This window comes from Manis pentadactyla, chromosome 8 (genome assembly GCF_030020395.1).
Source record: "Manis pentadactyla isolate mManPen7 chromosome 8, mManPen7.hap1, whole genome shotgun sequence".
In the NCBI taxonomy this organism is placed as follows: domain Eukaryota; kingdom Metazoa; phylum Chordata; class Mammalia; order Pholidota; family Manidae; genus Manis; species Manis pentadactyla.
In genome coordinates this window covers 132,987,281-133,000,437 of record NC_080026.1, presented here as the reverse complement: position 1 = coordinate 133,000,437, position 13,157 = coordinate 132,987,281, and the positions used below count along the sequence as shown (strand labels likewise).

The window sequence follows — 13,157 nt, the reverse complement described above, 5'->3', positions numbered from 1 at the left end:
CTGGCTAATTCTTACTCCTAAGATGCTTCTTGAAAGTTGTCTCTCTCACCCCTGTCCATGTCTCCGCATGAATCAAGCACCTAAAAGAGCCACAACAAGTAATAGGATGATGTGAGTGAATTCAAAACCATATTTCTGTCCCTAGATCCAAATAATTATTATCACCGGCGGAATGAAATGACTACCACCGATGACCTGGATTTCAAGCACCACAACTATAAGGAAATGCGCCAGGTGAGGTCGAGATTTGTCAAAAAGCATTATTTCATGTGCCCAGCAGTGTGCACTTTTTTCCCCAGAAATTAGGATGACATGTTTGGGATAGGCATCCGAATGATCATTTTGGTTTGATAAGGCCACACTGAATGCTGTGGTTATAAGGCTGAGAGTGCCCCTTGGGGGCTTGGGTGACGGAGGAAGCCTGCCTTACCAGTCAGAGGTTGAAACAGAATTCAAACCCCAGACTTTTCTGGTTTAATACTCTAGTTCTTAAGAATCGCTGTTTGAGTGGTAACACTGACTTGAGGATGGTAGTCACGTGCAGAAGTTGGAGAAGAAAAAGAATCTAGAATATCACTTACAGTGGTAATAGCAGGAAGCCCTCCTACAGAACCTGCATTAATTTACCTCCCTGAGCAATTTCCCTGCATAGATGTGGTCACCCTCCACCCGCCCTAGGTGGGCGGGGACAGTGTTGTCCTTGTCTTACTGATGGGAAAGCTGGGTCATGGAGGGAATATATCACACTACTCACTGTTACTCAGATTCTCTGATTCTCATTCTCGGTTGCATATTATCATCACCTGGGAAAATTTGGGAAAATGTCTATATTGGAACCCCACCTTGGGCCAGTTAAAGCAGAAACCTTAGAAGAAGGGCCTGGGCATCTAAATGTTTAAAAGCTCTCCTTGTGATTCTCATGGACAGCCAGGCTTCAGAACTACCGGCTGAAACCTTTTGTAGCTCGTAGCTCTTAGTACTGTTAGGGAAAAAGATGACTGCAGGTGAGACTCCCCCCAGACTGAGTTACAAAAACCAAGTAATTCTGGGCTGTAGACAGCATTTGCATACTGGGTATGGTAGGGAGCAGGGACCATACATTTATTAGGACAAGCTCATATATAGGACAATATATATATATTCTATGTAATATGTGTATTATGTATAACGTAATATTGGACAAGCAGTTCCTATGCTGGGTGCTCTGCCTGTGAAATCCTGCTCACATTTGCCCCCAGCATGGTGCCAGAAGGCTCGGGGAGGTGCTGGCAAATCAGAAATCCTTGGGTATCTAAGAATCTGCTTGAAGAGATGGAATAAATGTAAATGTTCTTCCCAACACGTTTACAGAACAGGGGTTCACCAAGAGCAGATTAACATGACTCAAAGCAAGGGAACACTGGTGCTGAGGGAAGGAACCAGCTGCCCGGTACAAGCACAGGACACGTTCCTGAGGTTGGAGCAATTAGGCTGAGCCCAGAAGGTTCTCTGCTTCATCCCAGGGAATCAACAAACCCAGTTTGTCTCGATGTCATTAATTTGAGATACTCACCTCCAGCTTCCAGACACCTGTCAGCACAGACTTAGAGGCAGGACGTGCTAAAGAAATTGTCTTGCTGCCTTGCTCTTCAGAAATGAGGATAATGTGTTTGGACTTGAGGTCTGTGAATCATTCCGGCTGCTCTACATTCTCAGGTATTTATATGACTCTGCTTAGCATTCCATTTCACAGAGCACTGGGCATTAATTCAGCTTTGCTCCCTGGACCTCTCAAGACATGTTTCTGAGCCCAGGAATTAGACAAATACCAACTCATTTGGTGCAATTAATGCCAAAAGCAATATATCTGAATGCATTTTAAAATGAGCCACTGCAGAGAGCCCAGGTAGCTAGTGTCTTTAAATACTTGCCCTCCGTGGAAAGCCAGGGAGCTTCTCATGTGAGGAGAGCTAGTGCAGTATGCTTCATGACCCCAGGCAACTCTGCTCTCCACAGTTGGTGGGTGCTAAGCTAAGAGGAACCTTGACGTGGTCAATGCAGCCCCTGCACGTAAGGCTAGGTGACCCCTCCCAGGTCCCAGGGCCCCACAGCTCTCAACTGGAAGCTGTCCAGGGAGCACCCATCGATCGTGAAGAGTGTGCAAGCCAGAAGTGATTTGCCTTTTGCATTCCTGGCTCCTGGGGATGAGAAAGAAGCCAGCGTTTATAGCAATTCCCCGTATGGAGTCTGCTAGATTACTGTAGAAATCTTTCTATTTCAGGGGAAAAAAAATGTTCGTTTATCCTAGGATTGAAAGAGACAATTCCAACAAACAAAAATATGAGAAACAGCAGCAGGAGCGGGAAGAGAGAAGAGAAAACAGAAAAATGTACTGCATGGGGGTGGAAGGAGGAGACGAAGGGAGAAGTTGCACAGACGCTGGTTTTATAAGGCGGGGCAAGTTCGTTTGTCTGGGGAGCGCCGCAGGCCTGCACAGCATGTCCCCGTTCATCGCTGCTCGGTCATCTGTTTGTCTGCATGTATGTTATGTGTCTCCTCTTGGGATCATGAGGGCAGAGACTGTCATTGTATCATGAATGTATAATGTGTACTAGATAAATATGCACATTTGAGGTCACTACGGGGACGTATTTGGGGAATAAGAGGGAGAGGTGACTGGCCTGGTTAGCCAGGCTTAGGAAGGGCTTCGGTGGCAGGTGGGGTTACCCACTGTCCGGGGCCTGGGCAGGCAGAGGCGGAAGGGAGGGCACACTGGCAGCAAGCATGGCGAGAGCAAAGGTGTGGAAGGTGTGGCGGCGGGAGTCTGCAACGTGTTTCTGGAGCAGGTGGGAGTCTGCTGGGAGGACAGGGCCCCGAGAGCGGGAGGGGCTTCTGTCCTGAGCCTGAGAATCAAAGGCGGCTCTTTACATGTGCTGCTTGTCGGGGAGGTCAGTCTGGAGGTTGCATGGAGCAGAGACTGGTGAGCAGGGCCACAGCCCCCGGGAGAGGGACCCACCTGGCCGGGAGGATGAGGGGAGAGGCATTTCTGGGGGGACTGGCTAGTCCTAGTGACCTGCTGGAGTGAGCTGGGGGAGAGAGAGGAGAGGGGTCTGGCAAGCTTCTGAGGGGGCTGGGGTACCATCCGCACAGGGAGGGAAGAAGTGGCTTTGCGGGGAAAGTTCAGGTTGTGATCTTGGTTTGGGGCACGGCATGGGCAGCTCCCAGGGGCGCAGGAGGCTCTGCGTGGTTGGCCGATGATCAGAGTGTGGCGCGGTGTCAGCCAGCTAAGGTGTCCGTCTCCGGGGCACCTAAGGAGGGTCGGGGGCATTGGGCTGCGGGCCGGGGCTGAGACTGCTCGCCTGCGCGTGCCTGGCCGCCCCTGGGGAGGTGATGGCGGCAGGAATCCAGGGCAGGGCGGATGCCTGCGGGTAGTGCATGCCCAGCCCCACCCGTGGGGTGCCTCCTGCCATGATTCTCTCCCTCCCTCTGGGACTTCTTTCCACTTCAGCACACGCAGTATCTGTTTCTCAAGCAACCGAGTAAAGACAGTGGAAGAGGGCTTTTTGTCTTTTTTTTTTTTTAACATTTAATGCACCAGACAGACAATATTGTGTATACCCCTCAAACACAAACCAAAAGTCTAAAGGTGAATCCTTCCCCAACCCACTACCCTAAGAATCCCCAGTTTTCATTTTCCCCCATTTCTATCCAGGGTTTGAATTTCTATATTCACAGAATTCATATAATTTTGATCAGGGGATGGCTACAATTTTGCCCTGCTTTTCTCAGCCAGCAGTAGCCATTTTCCATGCTGTGTTCGTAATTGTAATGGTGATGCTGCAGAAAATTCCAGTAAGTGGATACATCATAGTTTTCTCAGCCATCTTCCAGCTTTGGAGCATTTGGACATCTCCCAATTTTCCATGAAGACTGAGAAAGCTTGAATCGTGCAAGAAGTGTCATCCTACATATAATTTTACCTTTCTTTATGAAAAATTTCCTTCTGATACATTCCTAGAAACTGAATAGAAAAGGGAGCACTTCCTTCTGTTTCCTTTAGGACAGAGGGAAGCAAAAGAGCCTCAAATTCAGTTGATACAAGGATGGCAAAGTTTATTCTCATCCCAGAGATGAGGAAACAGGGTCTTAGTGAGGCAGAGAGCCCTGCAGACCCAGGTGCTCTAAGGCAATGTTGCTCAGCTGTGGTTCATTACTGCTCCCCTACAGAGTTTTTGTAAACACTTTTCCTAGTTATCCTCCACCCATTATATTAAATACTAGGAATAAGATTTTGTTGGGTAGAGTTCAGTTTTAAAGGGCCACAAAGCACTGTAGTATCTAACTTAGCCCCAAAGAACCAATTTTGCCTCCCTGGGGTGATATCCCCTGCTGAGAATTTTGCTCCAAGGCCAGGAGGAAGTTCTAGTCCTTACTCTCTGTATGACTGTCAAGATGCAAACGTTCACTCCTAAGATCTAAACTCCACACAAATATCCTTGGTCTTTTTGGGAATAATCAAGGTGGATCACCACCCAGGCCCTTGATGGAAAAACCGTGCTGGCCTTTCAGAGGCCCACTGTGCAGAGAGAATTGGGAAGAACCTTCACAGAAGGAGGTTCTTCAAATGTGTGCATTCTCATTGCTGTGTGGGGAAATGATGCTTGTGACACCACAGTACAAGGAAGGAAGACATGGCTGATATAAAAATGGAGTGTACAGAGAGGTGACTGATGACCCACAGCAGAGAGTCATCTCATAGTGAGAGACTGCATCCGTGGCTGGGCGTGCATCCCAAGGAAGATGATATTTGTCTTTTCCAGAGTCAAGGGCATGGTCTCCAACACAGGTGGCATATTTCTGCAGCCATTAATCAAAAGGGAGAGGATGGTAGGCACTGAATGACAGCCATGCTCTGTGCTCAGTGCTTGTGTTCACTGCCTAGTTAAGGATGCACTGAGAGGCTGTCTGCAGAACTAATCCTTGATCTGAAGGCAACACAGCAAATCACCTGCTGATCAGGATTTGCTGAGGTCGATGTTGGCAGCTGAGAATGTGCAGTCAGCAGGGACTAGTACATGGGGACCCAAATCCGATGCCAGTTGTGCTGTGCCATCTTTCTGAATAGTCAGAGTGACTAGCAAACAAAATATGCAGCAGAGAATTGCTGGTTTTCACTGCTTTGCTGCTCTGTCACAAACAGGTTAAGAGTGAGAGTCCAAAGCCCTGGCTCAACCTGTACCAGCTGGGTGACCCTGGACAAATCACTCTATGTCTCTCTGAGCCTCAGACTCCACATCTGTAGAATGGGGACAGTCCCCTCTGCCTCGTTGTCATGATGGTGAAGTTTAGTAGAGAAATAGAATGTATTATTACTGCAATTGTGAACATCACTAATGACATTATTACTGCGTCTCTCGTGCTGATGATTTCAACCCTACAACATGTATCCCTTGTGGCCCTGGGTGTGGAATCCGTTTTCCTTGCAATGCTGTTTCTTACCTAGGGTGGGTTTCTGGTTTTACCCTCTTGTGGACAAGATTTTTTTAGAGGCAGCTTTCTCTTTCTCTCACCTGGATATTGTGACATGAAGTGAGTTAGCATAAAGTGAGGCACGGCCTCCCCCGGGAGCCGCAAGAGAACTGAGCCTGGATGGCTGGCCAAGCTGCACCTGTGCTGTCACAGTAGTGCCCTGAAAGCCACGCCGTGGCAGCCGTCAGTCCCTCCGTTCCTGTAGAAATGCTCACTGACGCTCTTGAAGCGCACTCGCCCGGGCCCTGCAGACCCATGTGATGAAAGGCAAATGAGACACACTGCAATGTGACGACCGTGTCAGAAACTCTACCTAGTACTGATTTTCTAGTTCTAGGTTTTAACACACCATAAAATTGGCGAGAGATTTGTTTACTTACAATTTACAAAGACGTTTTATGGATAATTTATTGACCAAGAATTTTTTGAAAGATGATAGAGCACACCCAGGTTTATGCTGTCCCCCTGGACCATGTCTTTCTCCAGCCACCACCACGCAGCCTCCCGCTCAGGTTTCTAAAGGAGGAAGCCCTCCCTGATGGATGGATGTCCATCCTCCCTGCTTCCGCAGCACCTGCTCCCCTCCTGGTTGTTATGGATTGTCCTGTGAATGCTCCTGCCTCTGCCATGAGCATGGTGGCTAGTCTGGTGCCTGGCTAAGATGCCCTTTGAAAGATCTTCTTTCACTTCGGGATTGCTAAACAATTTCACTCAGCAATTCAAGGCTATTTAACATCTCACTTATGGGTACTCAGAGATCAGAGGCAAGGCAGTCTCTGGGGAAGGTGTCTCTATTCTCTGTCCCTGAGGGCGGCTTATGCTCCTGCTGCTAGCAGAACCCTCCTTTCCTCCATGGCAGCTATCTCATTCCTGCGCACTGAAGCTGACTAACTTTAAGAGCAGAATTCAGCAAACAACATTTCTATTTCAATTCCTTGTTGAAGCCTGCTTTCCCCACCCTTTAACTGCATGATTCCCATTATCATGGCCTTCCCTTATCCCCTCACGTAGTATCAGTGCATGCGGTCATCATATGACTCCCTTCTCTTGTTCTCTAAGCTCTAGGAGGGAGCAAACAGTGTCTTCACAATCAAGGGATATGATAGGCACAACCAAGGGAAGTGATAACCACAACCAAGGGAGGTGATTACCACAATCAAGGGAGGTGATAACCATACCCAAGGGAGGTGCTAACCACAAAGGGGATGATAACCACAATCAAGGGAGGTGATAACCACAAAGGGGATGATAACCACAACCAAGGGAGATAATAGCCGCAACCAAGGGAAGTGATAGCCACAACCCAGAAAATGAAAATCACATCAAGGGAGTTGATACCACAACCAAGGGGTGCTGAGAGGATAGGGCAGAAGGGGCACAAGGAAAACGTTCCAGGCAGAGGAGACAGCACTGGTGTGTGGGGAGGGTAGCTGCACAGGGGGCCTGTGGGAGGGGGTGGCCGAGAGCTGTCTCCTTGGGAGCTGCATCCCTGCTAACGCATAGTCATCATTGCTTGAAGCCTTACCTCCATTTTGTCTTTCAGTTGATGAAGGTTGTAAATGAAATGTGCCCCAATATCACCAGAATTTACAACATTGGCAAGAGTCACCAGGGCCTCAAGCTGTATGCTGTGGAGGTTTCTGACCACCCCGGGGAACATGAAGTCGGTGAGACTGCTCCACTGTGATGCGCCTGTCCCTTCATGTCTGGTGCCTCCTTGAAGAGTGAGGACATGGTTCTTCCCTGTGAAAACCTTCCTGGCACAGGGCAAGAGCTCTCCATGCGCCCACTCTCACAGTCTGGGAAGTTTGGTTTTGTGAACCTCTTGACTTGTATTTTGAGCTGTTGACATAGTTAAGCTAGAAATACTCGCTTTTTCTCCAAATGGACCGTATGAATTCTGTACTCCAGCTCTGAGAACACTTACACTAAACAAAGAAGTGGCCAGAGACAGGACTGAGTCCTTTTACTAAAGAAAATTCTGGACTCCCTGGTCATTTAATGTCTCAAGTTAGAGGAGGGTCCCTAAATGATTTTTTATTTCGGTTCTGTTTTCAGGCATCTCCTATTTTCAGTCACTTCCCGTTTAGTCACTCCCAAAACCGTGTTCCCCTCCAGGTCAGAGGGCCTTCTCTGATTTTCTTTTTGGTAAAAATCTGTGAGTGTTTTAGAAATCCACTGATATTTAAGTGCAGATGTTTATCTGATTCATTCAAGTCTAACATTCATCAGTATTTCAGGGGTTTCTCTCAGAAGTTTCTCCTGAAGGGTCGCAGTTCCTCAGTAGTGGAAGCTCTGCCGGTGAGGCAGGAAGTGCTGTCGGCTCATGCCCAGCACTGGCCACTCCAACACTGAAAAGCTCAGAGGCAGCCTCCTTACAAAACTGTGTCCCTGCTGATTTGCCCTCTGGGCTTATATTTATTTATCTTTGTGTCCTTGTAAAATTGACTGGGAAGTTCCTTTGAGAAAAAAAATTGCCTCCCAAAAGAGAAAAGTAACTGTGGCTTGTGTTTAATTAGTAAATTTTAAGCCCTAAGCACCGTGTTATATTACCTATTCTTGCTAAATACGAATACACACTACTTCCCTGTGGCTGGTGTCATCTAAGATTTTTCTAGACGTTTTCTTATTTACCTATTTGGGAATTTAAAAAAATTTAACTGATATAACTTTGAAGGTCTATTTGAAAGAACAGAGAGGCCTAAAACTGTAAGTTTATATTACTGAGAAATTTTTCTTCCTAACACACGATAAGAGCTGTTTTGCTAGAATCATCTGATATGACCCTGCGTCTGTTCCTGTCTTTGCGTAAAGGTGAGCCTGAGTTCCACTACATCGCAGGGGCCCACGGCAATGAGGTGCTGGGCCGGGAGCTGACGCTCATGCTGATGCAGTTTCTGTGCCAGGAGTACCTGGCTGGGAATGCGCGCATCATCCGTCTGGTGGAGGAGACCCGGATCCACATCCTCCCCTCCCTCAACCCCGACGGCTACGAGAAGGCCTACGAGGGGGTAATGCTCCACTCCTCTTGCATGCTGGGCCGTCAGCTGATTTGATGTCTACATGACCAGCTTTCTTTTTGAGTGGCTCTGTGGATGCAGGGAAGTAGGCTTAGGAACAATGCAAAGCAGGCTTGTGAGAATTATGGGACCCTGAGTGCTGGGCACGCCAACAAACTGGGAAAAGTACATGTGAATAATAATACTGTTATGTCGGCAATGATGACAGTAGAGTTGAATAGTAATAACACCTAGCATTAATTAAGCACTTAAGGCACACACTTCACCGTGATTATTACGTGTAATCCTCTCATCAGTCCTCTGGAGAGAATTGTTTTGTTATTTTGATGTACTGTTTCTATTTCACATTCTACTTATGATGTAGAATTCTACATCATAATAGGTTACATGTATAGGTCACCCATATAGAATATAATACATATGTATAGGATTGTGTCTAGAGTATAGTTAGTATTATCTGGGAGTAAAATGGAAAACTATACCTAAAACTATGGTACCTATAAAATGCAAGCCTTATGACACAGAATTTTGGTGTGTTTATTGGTACAAATGGGTAGGGATTTTCAGGACCAGTTGCAATACCAGTTGGTTAAGGATTTATGAGCCAGAATTGTGGGCACAGCAGGGGGATGCATTGATTGTGGTGGCTGTTGATTTTGCAGTGATGGACTCTTAAATCCATTTCTATAGGATTTTCATCTGACTAGTGTAGAAGCTGTCAGAGGAGAGAAGAGGGGAAGAAGGGACCTTGCACATTTTGAGCTCTGCCATGCAAAGCACTCTATATTGCCTCTTTGGAGTGATTTGACTGTATTACCCATCATCCCCCTAATATCAACAAAAAATGTTTCAGTGTTCTCTTTTGGGTACCATCCCTGGCTCAGAGGATGTGTAGAGGCTTAGAGACACCCAGGTGGAGATGGAAATGAAGGCCTCTTGTATGAGAGCGCCAGCACTGACCAGAAGCCTGTGGGTCCCTCACATCCTGAATTGTCTCCCAGGGCTCTGAGCTGGGAGGCTGGTCTCTGGGACGCTGGACCCACGACGGGATCGACATCAACAACAACTTCCCTGACTTAAACACACCGCTCTGGGAGGCAGAGGGCCGACAGAACATCCCAAGGAAAGTTCCCAATCACTATATTGCAATCCCTGAGTGGTTTCTGTCTGAAAATGCCACGGTGAGTAGAAACACCCCAGGATCTTCAGAGTAGCGGGAGGCCAAAGTTAACAGCCACTGGTATTTGCAGAGAACATGACATTTAAGAACCAGACAAAACCGTTTTTTCTTTCATGTTTTCTCCAAAAGAATGGAGTTGTACTGGACAGTTAACCACCTTTAAAATTGGTATTTGAGGAGATTCTTCACAGAGAAATCAATAAAGAGAAATCACTTTATATATTTATATTTCTTTCCAACCACATAGTGCTTCAGAAAAGAAAGAAAAGACCAGCTTCCCCTGAATTGTGCATGTTCCTTGCTATCATTATTACCCCCATCATTAGCAGAGCTATAAAACTATCCTTGGCCGTGATTTCTTGAGATACATAGTTTTTATTTTAATAAGTCCCCCTGGATTCATTACCTCTCGGTGCTCCTTCAGAAAGAAAAAAGCAATTGGGTGAGAAATGCTTCCCCTAAATTTCTTAAGTCTTGTTTCACAAAGAGTATGTTGTGGAAGAAAAATTTTCACAAAACTTCGCATGCTTCCTTTGCCTCCTCTGCCCATAGTAACTACCTCCAACCCCCTGGCCTTTGCTCATATGGGCCAGAGGCCGGGCCTTGACTGTTGTATAAGTTAGGCTTAGGTTCAGCAACAACAACAGAAAAACCATAGTACTGTTGGCTTAATGAGGGAGAAGGGCCCTGGAGCAGATGGCACGTGGTCAGCCAAATAGAAACCTCATGACTACCTGAAACCAAGAACTCATCTCCTTCTGCCTCCACCGTGTCATCAGCTGATGCTGCACCTGGCACATCTGTGGAGGAAGAGGAGAGAGAAAAAAAGAAGGTCTTCCTCTCTCAGATAATTCAATTACCTTTAAGAGGCACTCCTAGAATTCCTACCAAATACTTCTGTTTAAATCTCACTGGCCAGAATTTAGTCAAAACATAATATTAACCCAGTGCAGGGAAGGCTGGGAAAAGCTGTATTTTAGACAAGCCCATTGCACGGTCCGTTCCTGAGGAATGGAGGGAGACGGGACGAATGGCTAGAGGGCAGCTCTCCAGCCCTGCCTCAGAGCTCCACTCACTGCATGTGGGTACCACCTACAGGAGGAGGGCCGGGGTGGTTGCCTCATTTGGTGAAGCACAGGCCGATGTTACCCAGACAGTCAAGAAGTCAGTTAAGTGACTGAGTCCAACAGTGGTGCCTCCTTGCGGTTTAGTCGGGGTGCCCAAGGGCAGCTTATGGGAGTAGAGGATTCAGAGCCTCTGGGTCTTCTGAATCCTTTGTCATGTTTTCCAGTTCCATCCTACAGAATCCCCCCTTTTTTCAAACTAACATACTAATAATACATGGTAAGGCTGAGGATTACAGTGATGTAATTTCAGAACCCTTGGACAAAAATTGGAAAATGGTTGCCAGCTTTCTTAGCCCTGAGGCTGTAGGAGATAAGTCTTTGAACACAGCCATAGAAAGTCGTTAGGTTTCAGTCTTACCTTTAAGGCTAGAATTTCGTTTTTTGAACTTGTTCTTTAGATACACAGGGAGACTTACACAAACCCCCATCACCAATACTTTTCTCAGCTATGGATAGGTTAGTTAAGAAACCAGCAAAGAGAAAGATTTGAATAACAACAAGCTTGACATAGGGATTTAAAAGAATTCTATAACCAACAGAGAGTACATATTCTTCTGAATAATCCCTGGAGCATTTTCAAAAATTGATGATGCTCTTTGCTGTAAAGGAAATCTCAGAAATTTCAGATAATAAGAGTCAGCTCTCACCACCATACAACTAAGTTAGAAGACAGAAAGTAGATTAGTGAAATTAATACACTTATTAGTAAATTAAAAAAGAAAACTTCTAAATAATAGGATTTTTTTTAAAGACCATCCTGGCAATTAAAAAATAATTAGAACTCAGTAATAATGAAAACCTCACATATCAAAATTTGTGGCATGCAGCGAAAAATAGTGCTTTCAGGAATTTCATACCTTTAAATGATTATATTCCAGAAGAGGAAAGGCTGAAGATGAACTAAAGAAGCAAAAAGATAATGAAAAAAAGATGCCCCATAATGTAGAATGATTGTGATTAACAAGTAAGAGCAGAAATCAATGACATGATAGAAAACAAAGAGAAAACATGAAGTGATTTGTCTGCAGAAGAAGCATTTGATATAATTTAATAATCATTCACAGTAAAATCTCTTAGTGAAACTTTATAAGATAGGTGATTAGTTCCAGGGTGAGAAAGGCTATTGTAAATGACATTAATTATAAAATAAGATGAATAAACTCAACTACATCAAAATAAGAAAGCCTGTTCATCAGTGATTTACGAAACTATGAGAAAAGTCACAAACTTAAGGAAGTTTGCAAATTATATGATTGGAAAAGTATTAGAATTTCTAAGTACTTAAGGAATTACAAGAAAATATAAACAACTCAGTACACAATGAGTGAAGGATAGAAGAGGAGGATGAAAGAGGAAACGTGGTTAATATACATGAAAAAATGTTCAGCCCAAGGAATGCAGATGAGAACATTTCACACCCACGGATGGGTACGATCAAGTCTGACGGTAGCCAGCTGTGGGAGACGCTAGGGACGGGGGACTTCTTACACATCGTGGGTAAGAGTGTAAATTAGCACAGTGACTCTGGAAAATAATATATCTTGTAAAATGGAATATGTATATGTCCTGAGACTCTGCACTTCCACTTTGGTGATTCTTACAAGATAATTTCAGCACATGTGTGTAGAAGACATTACAAGAAAGTTCAAAGCAACACTGTTCATTATAGCAAAAAATTGAAAATTAACTTATCTGCCCATCATCACAAGAATGGATTTAAATGATGAGACATTCATATTAAAGAGAAGACTGAACTATGGCTTTATGCAGCAACACAGAGAAGTCTTAGAAACGTAAATTGGGTGAAAAAATATTGCAGAAGACGGCAATCAGTATGGTCACCTCCTGCCCCCTTTTTAGATCAAAATCAAATAAAACCAAATAATATATTTTTAGGCTTACACACCGAGGTAAATAAAAAGATGGAGAATCAGAATCAGGTCATTGAGCACATGAGGTAACCTCTGAGTGCGAAACAGGAGAAGAATGGGTCAGAGGGAATCACGTATGTGCACAGAAATTGTCAGTAAGTTCTGGTTCTTGGGATGGATGGTGGTTTGACAGGTGTTTATCACATGGAAATATATGGAAGCAGAGGGCCCACATGCGTGAATAACAATACTGTGTAACGAGCTAAGTTCTGTGACGGGTCCAATGGAGGGCCCCTAATGTGTTCAGGAATAAAAACAAAAGCACAACTTCATGAGTCCTATCAAGTCAGTTTCACTCCTTAATCAACCTTCTACATGGCACAGTTACACCATTTCCAATATTCATTTCTTTTCCATTATCAATTTTGTTCTTCTTGAATTATCCTCCTAG

General features: G+C 45.2%; 1 protein-coding gene across 2 annotated transcripts in view; it reads left to right on the top strand.

The window, feature by feature from the left end:
- The window catches only part of CPXM2 (carboxypeptidase X, M14 family member 2), a 113,531-nt gene that overhangs the window by 84,228 nt on the left and 16,146 nt on the right, over nt 1-13,157 (top strand). For both annotated transcript variants that reach the window (XM_057506440.1, XM_036898639.2), the window contains 4 exons: nt 146-234; nt 7,052-7,175; nt 8,323-8,519; nt 9,530-9,709. In XM_057506440.1, the coding sequence (XP_057362423.1) occupies nt 146-234; nt 7,052-7,175; nt 8,323-8,519; nt 9,530-9,709 (590 nt within the window). The remainder of the gene's footprint in view (nt 1-145; nt 235-7,051; nt 7,176-8,322; nt 8,520-9,529; nt 9,710-13,157) is intronic.